Here is a 20,954-nt window from a genome sequence, read left to right as displayed (position 1 = left end):
ACAGCAGCAGCTGGATCAAGATTATGAGTCATAAATAAATACTGATTGGGAGTAATTGAGGCTGCCTGTGCCACCTGAAGTTAACATGTTGTTGATGAGTTCCAGGAAACTCTCTTCTGCTACATGGGCATCTGTAAACAAGAAGACCATTGACTTGTTCTCAATACCCATCTTCTGGTACAGATTTTTCAAATCTTCTCGGAAATTATTTTCTCCATATCCTCGATTCAAGATGATCTCAAACACCTAAGGATGCAAACATATACTGAGAAGATGCAGATGGACCCAAGACATGATGTTCACTCTGAATTTCATTTAGACTGGATCATGGGGTTTGGTTTGGCCTCTATCATCAGTAAATGTGTAACTATCAACAATATTATATACTACATTCTTTTTTAAAATTACATTTGTACAACCCTACAGGATTGCATTTTCAAAATTGCTTTGCATTCACCCTCCTTTTTTTGTTCTTCCCTTCCAAGCCTCTGTAAGTGACTGAAAGTACCTCTGAGAGAGGAACATTTCCTATCTGAAATATTACAGTATCAATCACAACAAGGTTCCTCAAGCAGCACTGGAGTGCTGCTGTAATACAGGTAAGTAACAAAAGCAATAGTTAGGAACTATTAGTTGTTCGTGGCCAAACCCATCTTTCTTTTCTGTCCCCAGTGCCAAAACCCAGATTCAGATACTGACAGCGTCCTGCCCAAATCACCCACAGCCATCATCTTAGACCTCCTAGCAATCATCTCACTCTTGTTTTTCTCTCCACAGAGCAGAGGTGCCAGCCTGATCTTACTCTGAGTGACTTCCTTCTCCCCTGGCAATTTAATCCTGATCACAATATTTCTTTCCCTGTCTTCTTTCACTGCAAAGACACAGGGTCACTAACCTCACATCCAGCTGTATAGGCAGCCAGTCTCGTTAGTGACTGCTTCCCTGAACCTCCCACTCCTATGAGCAGGGCATGCCCACGATCCATCCGTATGATGCGATGTACATGGGTTAAGTGCTCCAAAGCATCATCAAAAAGAACCAGATTCATTTTAATATTAACTTCATTATATTCCTCCAAAATCTCCTGCAGAGAAACGTGGACAGAACGTTACTAGGAGACCAGTGAAACAATTAATAACATTAATAAAATAACAACCCATTTAGCAGCATTATTCCTTTCCCCTTCCACTATTGACTGTAGTTGAGCCTCAGTTTTCATTACCGCAGACCCCAAATGGGTAACGATGCACATAAAATACCATGTGCACACAGAAAAAGAACAGGTTCCCTACAGTTAGAGGCAGGCTCCTGCCCAGTCCTCAGGCACAGAGACAGAATCAGGCACAGTTCCAAGCTGATGTACGCTACCTGAAAGAGAGCTTTTGCTGCATCATAGTCTTGGATATCTTCATAAATACGATGTTCTCCTTCATACAGTGCCATTCTGAAATCTCCAAAAAGAATAGGATCCCTCATGGCCTGCTCCAAGTCATCTCGGAAATTCTCTTCAATTAGATTTTTTATATGACCTTGTACCTTCAAGGATATGAAATCAGTCAGACAACACAACAAAGCACGTGATTCTGAATCCAGTAACATTTAAAAGGGTGATAATGCAAATCCTTGCTCAAACACTGACTGATTTCAAGGGCTTACTTATGTCACTAAAAGATCCAAAGAGCACAGCCTCCTACTGTGTTCTATGTATGATCTAAAATGATCTAATAGGTAGTTCAAGAACTGTTCAAGCCAATGGACTGCAGAAGTTTAAGACAGAAAAGGATAAGCCTGTTAAAAAAAACCCTTCTCATATATTAGTGTAAATATTATAGTAATAAACCTTCCTTCTCAGCATTTATAGATGGCTTGCCACCAAGATTTCTCACAAATCTTGTAAGTCTGACACAGAAAAGTTGTGATATAATTATTCTGAGTTGGGAAAATTGAGCTGGAAATGTATCTTCGTATGTTAGAGGAGAAAGTTTTAAGCAGAAAAATCCGAAGTTATCTTTTCACCTTTCATTATCCGAATACCTCTTTTCATCTAAGCAAGTTGCTTCGCAAGTAGCTTATATGTAAGTAAACTTTACCCCAGTTCCTCCCCTAAGTCTCAAGGTATAAACTGGTATCATTCTCTCTTGTGTTTTAAGACATAATTTGGAACATTTTCCAGTTTGCATAACAGCCAAAACTGAATCCATTGTTTAAGGACTTGGCTCTTATCCTTCTTTTTCCTACTTGATTGTATGGTCATATTATGATACAATTCTTCCTAAAGGAAAATATTGACTTGATCTCCTGAGTTTTCCCCCGCACTGCTTTCACACTTTCTCACCTGTGCCACTGCTAACCAATTCTCCTGGACAGGCATACCAAGTGACACTTTCCATTCCTTCAGCAGATCTGCTCACTCAGTCTGCCATAGTCACTTCATTTTAGAAAAGAAAACTCCATGGGCCATGTTTTATATTAATGGAGTAATATCAGTTAGACAAGTCTGCAGTCTGACTGCAAGATCTGAGTGCAACAGTTGGTAATGTTGCTGTTGCAAATTAGTTGCCATAGTAATAGTCAGTGACTACTAAAAATTGAAAGAAATTACTCACCAATGCTTTGTCTGCTTCATTAATCAGCCTGTCATGGAAAACCCTCAGGCACTCATTTCTCCAAACTCTCACCATCTGGGTCACTGTTTGAAACCTACATTAAAATTGAAACATCAGACTGCTCCAAATGAGCTGACATGATTCCTAAGGCCATATGGTTAATAACATGGACCAAAGTCTGGACTGACTTTTTAAATTCTTTTTGGTTTTGTTCTTTTCATAAGGGCAAATAAATAAACTGCTAGCCTTTCTACCTATGGATATTTTACTTAAGAAAGACAAAGTCATCAGTGTTTCTCATCAAGAGTAATATCACTATTTAGGATATTCCTGAACGTTTTCTCATCGTGGTGACAGTTTAATGAAAAGTGACCAAATGTGACTGATTTCATGTACCAGATTACCTCATCTTCATCCAGATTCATCCAATATAAATAGGTGTAGGACCACTGAAGGCAATTTTTTCTATTCTTACCTCTCTGGAGTTGTAAGAATAAGTCCATTATAGATCCTGGAAAGATCCCGCAGGTTAAAAATGTAATGGAATTTGGAAGGAGTAGCAGGTAGGTCACGAATAATCATTTTATAAAGCTCCAAAGTACACACAGTAATCTTGTCAGAGATGGCTGATATAGACTCATTAAACACCTGCAAATGTGAGAAAGAAGAGGTGTTTTCATGAGACAACCCAGAGAGAACTCAATGCACTTAAATATATTCTGCTTTCCAGCTTTTAACCCTGCTTGATATATTTCAAATAGTGGGAAAACATTTTCAGAATTTCAGATTCCTCTGTAATATGAACATTCTCCAGTTACATGTTTTGGGCGGGGCCCATCTTCACTCCCAAGCTTGCACAGTGCTGAAGATAACATCAAACTCCATGACTGGAATTTCCACCACACTTCTATAGCAGAAAAAAAATGAACTGCTCTTTTCTTACGTAATGTTGCAGGTTACAGCATTATATTAAATTTTTCAGGGTCATTCAGGAAAGAGTTTGCTGACCTTTGTGCATTTGGTTGCAGGAACCATAACCAAATCATTCACAGATTTCAACCTATGAAAAGCACCAGGTTTATAAGTTATCTGCTGACTTGAATGTCTACCTATTACTCAAGAATTTATGAAAACAGTGTAAATCCATCTCTTGAGAAAAAGGAGAGCAAGGGAAAGGTTTGCATGAGGCTCTAAATAAGAATGCCTGATAATAGAAGATTTCAGGTCTTGCTATAACACAGAAGTAAATTTCTGTTTAAAAATAACAAACTTGTGGAGCAATCCTTTAAAAACAGTGAAATTACCGTGGTGTGGCCTTTAAGGATGGATGCATAGATCAAATTCAGTGATTGCTCAGAAGGAAAAGGTATGTTAAAAACACTGAAGAGTGAGAGGAATCGAGGGTCAACTTCATTCCGACCTCCTCCAGCTTTCCCCATGGCAGCAATAAAACCCAGGTCTCGAAGAAGTTTACAGTTCATCTCCTTACCACGGTCGTACAAGAAACCTTTTTCCAGCAGCAGCTTCAACAGGGCAATGGGTTGCTGTGTGCCGTACTCATCAACCTTTGTAATACAAAAGAGTCAAGATGTTTAGAGCACAGCACATCAGCATGCCAATTACTGCTATAAATGTGGAAATATTGTGCTCCATACTCAGGAGAACATTACAAGGACTAAGTGACACTTTGTAAAGCTCTAGCACTGACTCTGCACATTCAGTCCAATGTCTCCTAGGGGAAAAGGGCCTCTTCTCTGAAATAAACTAAATGCACACATAATTTGTCCCATTTGTAATGATAAAGGGATGGTTTCTCCAATACACAAACTGCAGGCCACAGAAACATTATTTTAATGGCATAAAGAAATGGTCCAACAGCATCTCTCATATATATAGGACAAACAGACAGAAATACTACTGCCCACAAATACAAGTCTTCTGAAGATAGTAAGCTGAAATTCAGTTACACATTTACCTTGAATCTCCTAGACTTGTGATTCATTGGATATGTGTATGAGGGGATCACATCAGTGCCACCCCAAATGTTTCTGTACTACCTTGCAAACTATTGGCAACTTACCCTTGGCATATTCATATCATCCAGGAAAACAATGAGACGTTTTCCCATAGGAGGGCCATAAGTGTCTTTAGTTCGTTTCTCTACATTTGTCTCTAGGTTTCTCTGAATGTCCATTGATGTCGTACGAGAAGAGAAGTTAATTACTAGCACCAGCTGGAAAGTGGAGGAAATGGATAAGAATGGATTTTCACCTGTTCTTTCATTTTAACTAGAGCATTCAAAAAACATTCTGTATATTAGACTGCCAGATATATAGAAAACACTTCTCTGGTCCATTTATTCGCTTGAATTACAGACGACAAAGAAAAGTAATCCCATTCTTAGCACCTAGATAATATATATTTACTTTTTTAAATTGAATCTCTACACGGTAGAAGAAACAAAACATCTTTGATCCTGAAGGATTCTCAAATCATTCACACACTTTGCGTCTAGATCTTGCAGTCACGTTACTGAAGTCAAGACTGCTACCCACAGACAATTCAAATTTACCCATAAACAATGCAAATTTAACACAAGGACAAAGAACGAAAATGCAGCTTTACAAACAAGGTAAAATGCCTCATACATACATTAAGGTCTTTGTTCAGATTGTTTAGGAAGTTTTGTGTAGTTGCTGTTTTAGATGTACCCGTTTCACCTACAAGAACAACTGGGCGGTTTATTTTTACCATCTGCTCTAGTAACCAAGTAGTGCGTGTTGTATCCACTGTGGGCACTGAAAAAGATCATGAATATGATAGCAGGTTATATTAAAATGCAGTACAGCTGGGGGATTTATAGTTACAGAATAGCATTGGATCAGACTCTCAAGGTATTAACATGCATTTGCACAAAGACATAATCTAAAATATCATCTCACTAACATTGTTGAAAGAAAATGTTAATTGCTCAACCATCTCTATTCAGCTTTTATCACTGGGATCTTTTCTCCTATAGATATATTAAAAAAGAAGTTATCTTCCATATAGGAGGGTCATGGACTGGTTAAGATCCATTTAAGCCCTGTTTCAAGGATATAATCAGGATTTATTTGGATCATAAGCATTTTCCCAGAACTCTACAGAGATTAATTTTTTTCTATGTGAATAGCCTGCCATTAGCAACTTTAGAGATCATATAATTATCTCTTGTGTCAGTGAAGTTAGCTTGTGCTTGCTGAAGTATTACTATAAAATAACCTGCCTTAATTTGTCCTTAACTATGAAAAGCACGTGTCACCATTATATAGTGCTTGAAGTAACAACCAATAACAACCTTAAGAATGTAATTTTTATCTACCAAGTACTTGAACCATGGAACTGACAGTTTTCCTAGAGTTTCTGGCAGAGCAGACTGTGAATCTTCTGCTATTCTGACTTGTAAAAGGCATTGTTAGCTCCTAATAAGCCTTATTAACTGAAACAAGCTTTTCATCCTTTCCTCATTTCTTTATGACACAGTGCTGTAAATATCAACTCTATTTCTGCTAAACTACTATGACAAGAACATTAAAAAATTGATCTGTGCTATCAAAAGAAACTGAACCTAGGTAGATGACCTTCAGTACAGAAAGAGGATGTCTCATGTTAAGTGCCACGCACTCAGTTGTGCCACATTATAAACTAAAGGCATATCATCACTGTATTTTATCTTATACTCACCTAGAATGTCAAGAAATTTCACTTGAGGCTTATGAATATATTCAGGAACAAGTTGCATCCAAGGTACCCACTTTTTTTGAAATCCATCAAAATGAAAGTCATACAAAGTCGATAGCTGACCTGCAAACCATTAAGCAACTGGAGGTTTTCTGGGACACTGAAATATTTCCCAAGAAAATAATCTGATTGAAATGAAAGTGAAGCGTAAGGTTCTGGACCAAGTTTGGCCACACTGTGTTCTGTTTAGTTGTCATTTAACCCAGTAAGACATCAACCAAAATTCTCCCAGTCCAGCACTTGGAACAGACTATCGCTTTTTAAGCACCTTCCACTGTTTTTCCTTTCACATTTTATTTTTCCTTGCACAGTTTATCACTTCAGCTTGGCATAGAAAAGTACTGTTCTGTGAGGACAGACCAGTAGCTGGGAGTCATCTAGCATCAGTATCTCTATGTGGTTTTCAGCGACAGCCCTTCAGAGAGCACATTTTGCAGCCAGGATAGCTAGCCGGAAGGAAGAACAATGTTCTCCTTCATGGAAACTTTTCTAATATAATCAATGGGATTCAGACTAATTTATGACAAGATCCTACCTGGCAGCTCCCCTGGGTTAGCCAGGACATTGTCATCATGAACAGTAGGCATGCAGGAAATACATTTAACATTTTCATCAAATTTCATTCTCTCAGAATGAAGAAGAGAAGCACCTAAGGAGGAATACAAAGCTTCCAAGAAAAAACACTCCAGAACATCAGGATCATCAGACTGTACAACTAGAGCTTCCAGCATCACAGTCAACTGCATCACCTGTTGTAAAACAAGACAAAGCTGTAAATAGAATTGCCATTTGGATGCATGAAAACTCGTGTTTTCAGCTGTTTGAGTGTTTGCTGATCTTTTGTCCTTATGGGTGTATCAGCAAAAATGAATATTCACGCAGTAGAAGAGCACTGTTAGGAACTGACTGTTTCTTTTATCTCTTACTGTTCATCTCTAGCAAACTGACAGTTCAACATGGACTCTACTCCTGTGCTTTCTCTGGGAGGTTTTTACTCTCTCCATCATTCCATTTCTCTTTTTAGAGAAAACTTTTTCAATCTTTATTCTCTACTCCTTACCATATTTAAATCTGTTTGAGGAATGATGGTCTTCAGCCTTTCTCCATGTCTGCCTTCCACAGTTCCCTCTACAATCATATCAATAAGGTAGGGCACATATTTTTGAAAAAGGCGATTCAATTCAGTTGTCTCTTGCTGAAGAACAAAAAGGACAATAATTCAGCACACAGAAACCTGGAAAGCCGATTTCGACAGCAGAGCTTCCCATCAATGCCTGGCTGACCAAGTACAATTGTTCTTGAAGGAATCACTTCTATCAAGGACAGGGCACAGCCACATGAAGAAAAGCGACACTGTTGTATGGACTGGGTTTCCAGCAGGTGAGGATCTGCATTCATCAGGTACTAGCAACTAAGCTCTCTTACTTCAGCTCCCTCCGGACTTGAGTTTTTGATCTAAATGTAGGAAACAAGGACCTAAGCAATCTCACTGTTAACTCTCTGGAAATTGGGTAAACTGATTTTTTGGTTCTTCACTTCTCAGAAACAACCAGAAGTTAGAAAAGCTAGGAACTCTCTTTAGCCCTCTGCTGCAGGCCTAGCCATTCGATTTGTTGTCAGAAAACCAAACTGCCTTTACAGGTTTTTTTTTTTTACAGCTGTCTACAGTTCAGTATTTAATACAGATACTCTCTGAACAAGTGCAGAAATTCCCACCTCATTTTCTCTTTCTTGGATCCACTTCTGCCAGTAGGGCTTATATCTCAGATTTTTAGGATCTACAAAGACCATTCCACAGCGGGATACCGTGGCAGGAGATGCATACTGTAAGTCACCAACCTATAAAATAATCATACAAGATAATCATACACTTAAACAAAGAACAGCCACAGTAACTGCTTTTCAGGCTTTGTAGACCCATCTGTATCTAACCCTTCCCACGTATTAAATGGTACAGTCACTACTTACCTCAAACAACAAAGCACAGTGCGACTGAAGTCTAATCCGCTCCCCATTTGCCAAGGTCAATAACTTGTTGTCATCCATGACAGAATTCATGTTTTCAACCCAGAGAGCATCCACATCTCCATCAAACAGAATGTACCTGTGGAAACAGGAGCCAAGGGGCACTGACTAATCTCTGATTTTACCAACATATTTCAGAATTCAGATGTGCCACCAATGGTGTCAGTGTCAGTCCAGGTGTTTTGAAGCCTCCCATTCATTTTTGATAACTGCATAGCTTCCATCCATCTCGCTGAGGCTGGACACTCACAGAAGACAGAAAAACCCCTAGACACTTTCTATTTATTTAGCTTTGCTTTTGTTTTTTTAATAGTGCAGTATCAAATATTTAAAATAAAATAAAACGTTGATGTAAAACTCAGTAGCTAAAAATCATCACAATAATTTCTAGCTGTCTACCTTCGCTCTTTCTTGTCAGTAGGCCTGTTGATATCCCGAAAAATGTTTGATAGGACTCCATCTGTCCAGTCTCGTGTGGTGGGGTCAAGGATCCCATATAGCTCAATTACACTCATAGCTTTAGGGTTCAGTGTGTAAAGCTTTGTCAATAATCCTAACCTAGAGATACAGCAAGAAAAGCAACGTTAAAATGACACAATACCATCTCATGTTAACGCAAGCAAATATTATGGGTAGTTATTGATCTTGTCATGACTACACAGGGCTGAATGATGCAGTCTGTGCCATTTTACAAAGAGATTTCCACGTATCAGATTCTATACTCACTTGTTTTGGGCCTGGCACAAAGCATTAATGACAACTGACTTGCCACCTCCAGTAGGTCCAACTACCATTGTAGTGTGACGAGTTAACATTGTCTCGTACATCTGAACTACTTTATCAACCTGAAATATAAATATTGATTCAGTAGACTGCTGTCTGTAATTCTTCTGTGGAAAAGATCAGCAGCTGGTCTATACCAGCTAACCCTTCCTGGAGCCACTCCGGAGTGCAGCAGTGCCTAACCAGCCTAATGATTACAACAAGAACTCCAGCAATTAACATTTTTTTTATACCTGGTCTGGTAAAACAACATAACCCTCTTCTTCCAGCACTTGTTCTACCGCATCATTAAAGTTAGGATAGCGGACTCGAGGGCAATCCAGGCCAGGAAACAGGTCAGATATTAGGCCAAGGAAGAGAGGTACATCTTCAAACACAAATTTAGGAAGATTCGTATCTCGTAGAGCTCTCATCAGTACAACTTCCTAGACAAAACACAGCAGAATCAATCTTTACCAAATAGTTAATCAATTATCTAATATGTAGTAATTTCAAACATCTCTGAAAACTATTGCCTGATTAATTTAGTACAGCTTTGAGAACGTTTTCTTGGCTTTTTCTACCACATTAACTGCCTTTTTCTACCATAGTAACCAAACGCCAAACGGCTGGAATGGCCTACACCACAGCCTTCCTGATTTGATGTTAAAATAACCAACTGTTTTATGAACATACCCAAGTTCTGTGGTCCCCTTGAGAGCACCACTTAAACCTCAACTTCCTGCCAGCCTGCAACATGCATCTGTACATAACTTTATAGGAGAGTTTCCTACAGCTGTCTCCAAGTTTTTAAGGTGAAGTTTGAATAAGAATTTCCCTAGGCAACTGGGTATCACAACCATACATAGAGAAATAAAAAATAAGGGTAAAAGAAAGCCATAAAAAGCAGGGCAGTATTGAAAAAACTCATTGATAAGTACACTGTACTACTTGAGCTACACAATTAACAACTGCATGACTGGAGCACTCACTGTTCAAAAATCAGCTTTCGCTATTCATCCAGAGACCTTCATCTGACTATGTGCATCCTGGACTTAACAAACAGGAAAATTTTCTACAATTTCCTTACTTCAATTTGAGTTCTGATGGTAACTTGGTAGCAGAGTGCATGATGAAACTCAGTAAGAACAAAGTGAAATAAAAAGACAAATAACACCAGTGCTCCTATTTCCCACACAAACTACAGCAGATGTGTAAAAACATCCTCCTCCTAGTGAAAAAACATGATCTGCCCAAGGTAACTAGCAAAACTACCTCACTGAGGTCTGCTGATCCTCTTTTCAGTTCTCCAGCCATCACTAACACTGACTTAAGAGCCCGCAGTCCAAAATCATAATGATGTTGTTTAGAAAGTTGTTCCTTTGCCAGCTTGTACAGCACTGTCATCTTTTTGGCAAGCATCTGTTGGAGATTTAAGTTAGAGAATCACAAATGTATAACTCGCAACCGAACACTGGCCATGCATACAGGGGTGTGTACATGGGCATGGGTAGCAATAAAATTTTCTTACCTTTGCCATAAGAAACCCTTCAGAAAAGAGCATGATTTCACATATTTGCTGAAGATCTGGTACAATAACAACCACAGGCCTGAACAAAGCTTTTACAGACTCAGGGAGCTCAGTCCGGCCAGCATAACCAGGATTCATTGTAATAAAAATGCCCATTCGGCTGTCAAGGGCAATTTCCTGTCCTTCAAACTAAAGGCACAAGACACAGTTAGAACAATGTGGTTTTGGAATTGAAATAAATGGTATTATTTGCTCAAAGAGAAAACCAGCAATACTGGGGCACCCACTTAGGTTAACATGTTAAAATATTTAGCTTTAGATAGTCATTCACATACAGTGCTACAAATGTATCTTGCATATAAACATCAAGACATTTCACACTTCTCAATCAAATTTTCTGTCTGTCTTGAATTCCAGTAAACTTCAGCAAATAAAGGCTCACAAGCCACATCAACTTAAATTACTCCTCTCTCTAATTACTACTATACTATTATCCCATTTGCTTACTATTATCCTATTTTGCTTACTTTTATCTCACTTCACAATGGCAGAACCTAGAAGAGGATTAGGAAATCAGCAAGGATTTAACATCTCTGAAACTGAGAGTACATACTCCGGAATCTGAAATGTTCAGTACAAATTAATTACAGAAGCAGCCCTTTGATCTAATGATGAGGTCTAACCCTGAATCTTGGCCTCAAAACCAAGATCAGCCTTCACAATTACTCTTTTTTTGTAACATTTACCTGAAATGTTTTTAACCGATTCATTAAAGCATTCCGGATAGTCTGAATCTGAGAAGAAATGACTGAAAGCACGGAAGCATCGATACGATTGAATTCATCAAAGCATCCCCATGCTCCACACTGGGCAAGACCAGAGAAAATTTTACCAACTGCCTAACAAGAACAACAGGAGAAACATGTCAGCAATGAATATATAAAACATTCAGTGTCAGCAAATTTTGGAATATGCTAAAACTCTTAATGACTGGGTAAAAACTCTGGATATTTATATATTCAGGAGCTAGCAATCTGTCATAAGGTCTTGTAATAATTACTTGCCAAGTGCAGATTGCCTATGACAAGCTTAAACACCTATCATCTAGTCATTGCTCCCCTGCTTGAAGGCACCTGAAATTCTTTCAATAATTTATTTAAAATAGACATTCTTTACTGTATTTCATTATCAATCAGTGTGGTATCTCTAAGGGAGGCACATATTCAGAAGTTTGGAGTATGCCCTTATCCTGAGCACTGAAAAAGAGTAGTAACTGGCACTTTATCAGAGAACACAGATCTTTAACTCTTACTTTGAAATCCATGCCTTCTCCGCAGTTTGTCACTACACACAGCAAGCCCAGTGCTTTGGCCAGATCTTTGGTTGTTTCTGTTTTCCCTGTACCTGCTGGCCCTGCTGGTGCTCCTCCCAAAAACATTGATAAAGCCTTTAGAGACAGACCAAAAAGCAAAGCAAAGCTTTGATTACATTTATATTAGGTTAGTAGCAAAATCACAAATAAACCCTTGGGTAAAAAAAAATCCTTAAATTTTATCTGTGAATGCATTCTATATTATCTCTGATGCAATCATGTTAGATGGACAGCACAACTGGTTTCAGATATATTAGCCTTCGCATTGGCATCTAGGAGATAACAGGAAGCGGCAATAAAACAATTCTGTGGTTGCCTAGAAGTGTATTTTTAAAGGGTTGGTAATTAAAAATCTCCTTGAATATATATACCTGCGTGAGTGTGAGATAAATACGATCTGTCAGGGGGGTGATCACAAGGCGTCCATTCAAGCCCATATACTCATAACCATAGGAAAATGTGCCTGTGCACTGCCGCACGGTCAGTTCATCTGGCGCTCGGTCCCAGTAAAAACGCAGCTGGCTTTCCCATTCAAACTCCTGAGCCTGCAGAATGCTGCACAAGAGAGACTGCCTCACATGAGGTAAAAGGATAGAAATACAATTTACGCCCTTGGTATTTTCTCAGTAGGCTGGGGGGTGGTGTTTACCTGTCTCTTACGAATGTATCAACAATGTCTCTGGCATGAACATCAATAATGAGAACGGTGTTGTATTTTTTCCTGTCGTTTTTGCTCAAAGGCATTGTAATGCGGGTAACCAGGTCATCAATTTGCTTATGCATTTTTTTAGCATAAAGTTTCATTGCCTGTTTTTCTCCCTTCTTCACTTTCCGAAAGACATCTTCTACTTCCCAAGTCCACCACACCTGATTAGCAGCCAGCACCATCATACCTTGGTAGAGTAACATCCAATCAACTCTGTGGGAAATATATAGTGAGGGAGTCTGAGTTACTGTTTATTCTAAGTAACGAATCAGGACAGAAAAATAAAAAGGAAAAAAATGTTCCTCCTATTTCTGCAAGAACTACTACATGAGCCTAATTTTACAGAGATGTACAGAATTCTATCAAGGTATGCTGTAGTATTTCAAAAGCCTAGGAAGTACTCTGATAGAAAAGCTGCATATTCCATGTGTAAAGATTGCCAAGTGGAATTCATAGTGAGAAAAACATACTGTGCACACAACACTAAAAATAAAAACTCAAGACTTAGGAAATTAGATACAATAGATCACACCATTTTTTCTGGTCAGTTAAAATACCACATATGTGTGTATTCATATCTCTCCACATACAGAAACACAGGCTAAATTGTGTAAAAATTTCTTTTTCTATATTGCTAGAGGTTCACAATAACACATAAGGTATTTGTATTATCCTTGACACTGCTTGTTTCACCTGCTTCTGTCTTCAGAGTATCGAAAAATAGCTTCCTTAGTAAGGAGTCTGTTTGTTCGTCTCATTTCTTCTAGCACTGCTGTCATCCAATTCTCCACTCTGCCTTCTGCAGCTACAGCCTGGCGAAACTCCATCACCTCCTCCTCAGCTGAAATCATGGCTGTTGCAATTTTCTTATCACTATCACCATCCTGAAACCTCAGGGAGGCTATGTTATCATACATCTGAAATGCACCAACAAAGAAATTCACCGGCATTTTAGAAATAAAGCTGCAAAGATGTAAGTGTACCTAGCTCCCATTTAATCGAAAGAAAATTGCCATGGACTCTAAAGAGAAATGGATCTGACTCGTAAGTAATCAAAGACAAATGCTGACATATAGCTCAGCAGCCCTACTGCAAACAAGCAGATGATCTGGCCCAAATGACATTGATTTTTTTTCTCGAAAATAAAGATCTATCAGGAGCTACAGAAATCATATTTAATGATTGATTATTCTGGTGTATCTCTACCAACGTTCCTCTCTACCACAGCTGCTACTGGCCAGTACAAGAGACAGGAGAGACTATTGATCAGATTGGATTTGGTTATTCAGAAGCTTCTTCAAGATGTTGCCAGGATGCTCTTTGCATGCAATAAATATTAACGCACCCTTAAGAGCCTGTACAGTACAGTCAAACTTTTTAAAGCATCTAAAAGCACAGGGCACTGTGGAAAGCCAGATATTGTACCTTTATCATGTGTTCCTGGACACAAAGTGGGTTACTGCTGCCAAGGATACTAAGCAATTCCTCATCAGATATAAAGAAAAATCTTGGGAAAGCATTTCGCTTGGAATCCAAATAATCGTTCAAGCTTTTCTGACATTTTTCCAGCACATCATTTATATGATGGAGGTCTGATAGACGATTTGGGGCTTCACAGGACTTTTTAATTTTTGGTTCTTTTACAGTTTCATCCATTATCTACATAGGAAGAAAAGAAAGTTTAGAAAATACTGAACAGCAAGGGATTATACTAAACTATATTTAACTAGTGACAAAGCACACAAGCAGCACAAGCAACATAGGTTCTTACAGAAGTGAATTAGAATTTTAAAGATGATTTTCTACTATTGCTGCAGTGCTGTATGAAAACATGAAGATAGTATGCTTTCAGAGTGGAGGGCATGGAGATACTACTGTAAAAGCAAGTGTAAGCAAGACAAGCCTGTATCCCAAGTCATGCACTCATAAGGATATACCTGTCTTTGCTCCTGTATACAGTGGTACTTCAAGTAAAGGACAAACACAGCATTTCAGAATCACAGAAATATCTCAGTTTTGCAGATGGGAAAAAGAAAAGTAAGCCATATTCATACTGGGAATATGTGTTTAGTGGCATTAGACCAGCAAAGACTTCTGAGCATGTGTGTAGATCCTAAATCTACAGAAACACATCTAAGCTTCTTATTATCATGGTGAAGGTAAAAAGATGTGTCCAATGAAAGGAAAAGGGGATTCTGCCTGCTCGGTACTGCCAGCCAAGGATCACACCTCTGCCCAGCTTAGCTAAATCAGGAGAATGTGTATGACAGATGTGAGGTAAAACATCAGAGTTCCTGGGTTCCCAAAGCTCATATACAATTCATTATAACATACCATTCTCAGTGCTACAAGTCACACAGAAGACTACAGCTACCTATGAAACTGGAGGCTCTAAATAATTACACTGATCACAAGTCAAGTCAGTTACTTGCCTTTTTAAACATCCTGTCTGCACTGTCAAATATTTTGGCTTCCTCTGGAAGCTGTGATCTGATATCTCCACCAATAAAGATGCTCTCCAGGTACATCCATTTTCTCTGAACCACCATCCAGATCTAAGACACAAATGTTACCATAAAAAACAAACAAACAAACAAACAAAAAAAAAAATAGAAAACCTTGATTATAAGTAATAAACATTAATTATTTAGTCCAGCACTTTCCTCCCTACCTCAATTACTTCACCAATCAATGACAGAGTTTTTTCCCAGTGGTGAACGGTTGAAAGGAAAGGACCCACAAATCGACTGCTCAAAACACTCTGAAGATTGACATTGTTGTCATCAAGAATCTCTAAAATTTCATCTACAGATCCCAGAATAAAGCCTCGCTTCTCAGTGCCTTTGAAGTACATTTGCACAGTGAATTTCAGGTGTTCCCATGTTTCTGCTATTTCCTTCACACCCTGCATGTGAGCATAAAAAGATGCATGCTTCAGTCTTCAAAAACTAGAGAACTATAATCTTAGCATAAAAATTAAATCAATTAATTCAGCAAATTTTTTGCACAGACTTTCTAATTCTGGTTTATAAAGAAGGGTCTATTTCGAAATGTCATAATGGAGAATGGATCCTTCTTCAGAACCTTCTTCATAGGCCAGACTTGCTTATTGTGGTAACAGCAAACCAACACACTGCTGCCAAAGCCAAGGCAGCTGGGATTCTGTGCCATGTGGTAGCTTAGTAACAGAGCTACTGATCTTACTTGCCATCAGTTACATCACGGCAGCTCCCTGAAGATGGCCAAACTTGCTGTCACGCCAATATAAAAAACTCAAATAAAACACTGACTGTGGTCATCTGTCTTTTAAGCTTTATTATGATTTTTTTACATTACCTTCTCAATGCTAAGTTCCTTAACAGCAGTTCCAACTATTTCACTGATAACATCTGAGTGTTTGTGAAGTTCCATAGCAAACATATTCTCCAAAGTGAATGTTTCTGTTGTCATTTCAAAACTTGTTCCTGTTCTCTTCATAAGGTCTTGCCAATGTCTGTTTTAAAGTGACACATCAACAATTGTAGCAACCCCCATCATACGGTAAATATGAAAACAACTGTAACTTAATATATAATAATGAAACCATGTTTAGCACTCTACTGTTTAAAGAACTAGTAGTTTGAATACATAAATTATCCTAGTCACCTTGCATGATATTACACAAGTTCATTAAGCAGAAAGTAAAGTTTCAAGCTGCGGGACATGGCTTGACCCCAGTAACTAAATTTAAAAGTTTTAACAAAACAAACAAAATCTTCTTGTACACAGAAAATGGATTTAAATAAATCAAAGCAAACCTTTCTCTTAAAGCTTCATTTTTCAAATCAAGCAACAAAGGAATGGAGTCTCGAAATGCCTTCATTTTTGTTTCCAAGTGTAAGGCTACTGGCATACCCCGTACTTGCTTGGGCAGCTTTCGAAGGGCTTTAAGAAATCCTTCGATGCCTTCCTGAAGAAACTGGACATTGAGGTTTATCCAGAGTGTCTGAGACCATTCCTTTTTAGCTGCCTGGGAACACGGTCATCAGGGGAAAAAAAAGATCATATTTCCTTTTAGTTCTGACCAAAAAAAAAAAAAAAAACAACTTTCCACTACAGTAGGATCTAGAGACCACAGTCAGGATGCAGATGTAATTGTACTGACATTTTACAGAGGAAGAGACAGGTTCATGTCCAAGACAGATTCATAGCCAAACACAACCAGTTGTATAGAAATAATCAAAAGGAAACATGGAGAAGAGAAAAAGCATCGTTAAGAACATATTTTACAAGGCATTTTAATTTCAGAAAAATAAATCATTTAAAAAACCCAGTTAAGATCAATTAAAGCCTGAGATACCCACTGTCACCTGTACATGTACTATATCTAAAAGTAGTTCCACTGAAAGGATCAAGAGACTTTTTCAGCAAAATACCACACAATAATTATTAGGGGGGGAAGGAGGTCTGCTCCTATCTGATAATAGTACATGTTTGATCCACTCTGGAGACATTGTTAGTCCTGTACTAACCATTAAAATCATTCTATGGTGATAGTCAGTGACAGGTCACAGCTTATTTCACACAAAGGCTCAGAAAGAGTTGATGCTAACTAGAGGACAACGCAGCCTCTTCTACCTTTTCTGTGTGTATGTGCACAAATATGTGTGTGTCTGTGTATACACGGTGCAGTACTTACACTTTGTAATTCTTGAATTTCATAGATCTGCTTTAGACCTTTCATATCGTTCCGTGCTTTTATTAAGTCAGGGTACACTGTAACTGGCAAGTCAAAAAGTTTCTCAAGACTGCCCAGTTCCTGATGATTTTTTTCCAGTTTTTCTATTTCTTTTTCAAAAATGGCCATGAGTTCTAATCCTGGGAAAGGAGAAGAATTTTTCTAGATAAACAATCTCACAGATCATGGGGAATAAGACAGCATTTGCATATAGTCTGTAGAAGTTATAGTGCTAAAAACGTCACATTCCTGGTAGATCAGTTTGTATGTTAATAAGGAAAGCACAATTTTCTTGTTTTACATAAAATGTGAAGAATTGTCTGAAGACTGATATTTTTAAGACGTCACTTTACACACATTAATCCACTTACCTTTATCAAGATCTTCCCCAACAGCGCCAGGGCCCTCGGTCATGAATTTATGGCAGAAATCTTCCAACTCTTTGCTGTAGTCCTCAATTTTTTGCTCTGTAATCTAAAGAGAACAGTGTTTAAATTGTTTTATTTCCATTTCTAATTTTTTTTCAATATTAGTTACAAATATTACCTTTGTGAATGTTCGTTTTATGCCTCCAAGGTTGTGATCAACTTCTGATGCTTCAAAGAAGAGAGTCTCCCACTTTTCCCTAATCTTGTCGGCCATCTCTTGCTCTTCTTTAGCTACCTGAAACAAAACAAGTAACGTCTCTCACAAGAAATAGTCACAAGAAAGTGAGGAATATCTGCTCACAACACAAATTTGCAAAACACAAAACCAGCATTGAAGTGATCTGAATCAGATTTAAACACAGGCAATATGTCCATTTTCAAGTAGAGATACTGTTCTGAGAAGGGGGCTTGGACTGGACAATCTCCAGACTTCCCTCCTAAACCTCAACAATACTGTGATTCTGTAAAATGTCTTGAAAGGAGAACATCTAGTCATTCACATGTGAGGCATTTGTGCCCCTAGCTCAAAGCTGAAACATTTGAGACAGACACTTACTGGAATATTGTACATTGCTAGAGTTCGGTATCTCTCCCAGATGTCCAGGTATTTCAGTTCCACACTGAAGGACATGTCCTTGATCTCTGCAATTGTGCCAAGGACAATTTTGAGATCTTCCAGAGAATCAGGTGGTCTCTTCAGACTCTGTGATAATCTCTGTAAAAAGTAAAAATAATTTCCAGAAGCAACTCTGACAAAGCAATTAGGCAGAATTTTACTGATGAGTCAAACACAAAACACAAGTAAATAACATGCAGACTCATTTTTCAGTCTATGTGATAAAGATAACAAAACCGAACTGGAACCACCTACCTGAATCTCCTCCTGAAGACTGAAAAGTTTCTCTCTTGCAGACTCATTAAGCAACTTTCCAAGTGAAATCACCCAGCCTCTAGCATTCTCCTGCACTGTGAAGGCTAAAGGAGCCAGCTGAAGCCTGATAAATTGCTCATCTTTAATCAAGGGCTGTTGAGTCACTTCTTGAGTTACCTTCATATAGAACTGCAGCTCTTCATCAAAGGTGATACAAGCAGGCTTTTCTGCAGCTAACCTCTCCATGACTACACCTTTGTCTAATTTCCACAGAAGGTGGTAGTTCTTCCATTGGTTCAAATACATGCTGAGAGAAGCCAGGAGTTTGTGGACATTCTGAGTGATGAGAACAGCCTGTTCAATTATCAGAGGGTTCTGGGAAATGTCACTGTAAAAGCTGAAAGTGATAACTTCATCTTCCTCAACATGCTGAGGAGGGCATTCGATACATGTGCCATGCATCCATCGTACAAAATGCTAGAGTTTTCAAGACAGGGTTGAAAAACAGTTACTTTATGGAGAGTCATTTTAGTCAAATCATTCATAGAACCATAGAATCATTTAGGTTGGAAAAGACCTTTAAGATCATTGAGTACAACTGTAAACCTAACACTGCCCAGTCCATCACCAAACCATGTCCCTAAGTGCCACATCTACATGCCTTTTGAATACATTCAGGGATGGTGACTCAACTGCTTCCCCAGGCAGCCTGTTCTAATGCTTGACAACCCTTTCGTTGAAGAAATTCACCATTATTTAGGAGACCATGTAGAAAGTGGTGTGAATGATTTCTCAAACCAATTGTTTTTCTGACAGCAAGAAAAGAGATTGCATTTTCTTATAAACTTGAGAGAAGAGTTAGTTTCATCCTAACAAAATCTTTCCATGCATTACTCAGTCTGCTTTTAAAATCTCCACTGAGCAACAATATAGCATGACACAGAGATATAGGTATTCAGTCAAAGAGACTGGATGCACCAGTGGAGCAGAACAGCCAATCTGAGCATAGAAAGCACACTTAATCTAAATTTATTCATTTCAGGTGACATCTGGAATCATTTCTCTGTCAGCACAGGGAACACCAACACAACATTTGGCTTCTTTTCTGGAAAGCAGTTCAGTGTGAACATATTTATGCAGGGAAATATTGCTACATCTTTGACAGCAAGCTAGATATTTCATCTGCTGAAAACCTGTTGTCCTGGATGCGTCCTAGATGCCCTTCTCCCAACATTTTCTGAACTGTTTTTCTGCTGGTTTTGAGAGCTGTAATATAGAGAAGGCTACTCACATTCTTTATTCAACCAGCTTATACATACATCAGAAAGCAACATCTGCAGTGCAATCTGAAAAGAATTTCCTTCTGATATATGCTGGTTTATAGAACTAAATCATGTCCTTACACTGACAAAACTGCTGAAAAGTAACAATTCTGCCTGAGTTAAAACTGCATGAAGCTTTATGGCATTTTTTTTCCCTTGTCATCAGTTGATAAAATTAGGACAGTCTGTAAAATTAGAACAGTGTACTGGATATTTTGATTTCAAGATAAAGTAATATGAATCTTCCCTTTGACATTTATGCTTGACCAAACATAAAGCAAGATTAATTCATTGTAATCATAAGCAAACTCTGGCAACAAGTAAATTTGTAGCAAAAATCACCTTGGTGACCTCAACACAGTCTTGGATACATTGTACAGTCATTTTGTCAATCTCAATGGCATTAGGTTGCAAGATTATCTCAGGAACAGATAAATCAGCTTCTGTTTGGAACAGTGGCACGTTTGTAAGAACAGCTGCATTAAAAGCCTGTAAATTCCTGGGAAAGGAAAAAAAACCACATCAAAGACCGTAATAATCAGGTGCTGCCCCCCATGGAAATGCCCAACAGAGACTGTAATTATCAGGTATATGCCTAGATATGTAAGCAGATCTGTCCGAGGTCAGTTATCACCAATTTCAGCTGGAAACACTGATGTGTATCGGAGCAAAACTACCCCACTAATACTGATTTAATGCAAAAGCTTGACTAGCTAGAAGAAGCTAATGAAAGGAATGAATGGGGATAACCTGGTGCAAAATGACCTTGAGACAATGGTCAACTCCACTGCAAGAGTCCAGCCAAGAAAGCACAGCGAAGTCAGCTGAGCATGG

At 38.5% G+C, this 20,954-nt stretch overlaps 1 protein-coding gene across 1 annotated transcript in view; it reads right to left on the bottom strand.

Annotated features, from left to right (window-relative positions):
- DNAH10 (dynein axonemal heavy chain 10) overlaps positions 1-20,954 on the bottom strand; it is a 56,094-nt gene that overhangs the window by 20,880 nt on the left and 14,260 nt on the right. Inside the window, exons 17-50 of the mRNA XM_074921548.1 lie at positions 20,463-20,619; positions 18,799-19,275; positions 18,484-18,642; positions 18,046-18,162; positions 17,871-17,973; positions 17,461-17,639; positions 16,580-16,791; positions 16,119-16,275; positions 15,454-15,687; positions 15,215-15,337; positions 14,208-14,441; positions 13,476-13,699; positions 12,726-12,995; positions 12,448-12,631; positions 12,017-12,151; positions 11,451-11,603; positions 10,705-10,893; positions 10,449-10,595; positions 9,428-9,619; positions 9,138-9,256; positions 8,811-8,969; positions 8,355-8,490; positions 8,103-8,225; positions 7,447-7,581; positions 6,922-7,135; positions 6,330-6,449; positions 5,259-5,404; positions 4,687-4,839; positions 3,911-4,171; positions 3,082-3,254; positions 2,607-2,700; positions 1,369-1,536; positions 896-1,084; positions 75-246 (exon numbers count right to left, since the gene is read on the bottom strand). Of these exons, the coding sequence (XP_074777649.1) occupies positions 75-246; positions 896-1,084; positions 1,369-1,536; positions 2,607-2,700; positions 3,082-3,254; positions 3,911-4,171; positions 4,687-4,839; positions 5,259-5,404; positions 6,330-6,449; positions 6,922-7,135; positions 7,447-7,581; positions 8,103-8,225; positions 8,355-8,490; positions 8,811-8,969; positions 9,138-9,256; positions 9,428-9,619; positions 10,449-10,595; positions 10,705-10,893; positions 11,451-11,603; positions 12,017-12,151; positions 12,448-12,631; positions 12,726-12,995; positions 13,476-13,699; positions 14,208-14,441; positions 15,215-15,337; positions 15,454-15,687; positions 16,119-16,275; positions 16,580-16,791; positions 17,461-17,639; positions 17,871-17,973; positions 18,046-18,162; positions 18,484-18,642; positions 18,799-19,275; positions 20,463-20,619 (6,008 nt within the window). The remainder of the gene's footprint in view (positions 1-74; positions 247-895; positions 1,085-1,368; positions 1,537-2,606; positions 2,701-3,081; positions 3,255-3,910; positions 4,172-4,686; positions 4,840-5,258; positions 5,405-6,329; positions 6,450-6,921; positions 7,136-7,446; positions 7,582-8,102; positions 8,226-8,354; positions 8,491-8,810; positions 8,970-9,137; positions 9,257-9,427; positions 9,620-10,448; positions 10,596-10,704; positions 10,894-11,450; positions 11,604-12,016; positions 12,152-12,447; positions 12,632-12,725; positions 12,996-13,475; positions 13,700-14,207; positions 14,442-15,214; positions 15,338-15,453; positions 15,688-16,118; positions 16,276-16,579; positions 16,792-17,460; positions 17,640-17,870; positions 17,974-18,045; positions 18,163-18,483; positions 18,643-18,798; positions 19,276-20,462; positions 20,620-20,954) is intronic.

This window comes from Athene noctua, chromosome 17 (genome assembly GCF_965140245.1).
Source record: "Athene noctua chromosome 17, bAthNoc1.hap1.1, whole genome shotgun sequence".
Lineage (NCBI taxonomy): Eukaryota > Metazoa > Chordata > Aves > Strigiformes > Strigidae > Athene > Athene noctua.
This window is presented reverse-complemented; position numbering and strand designations above follow the sequence as displayed.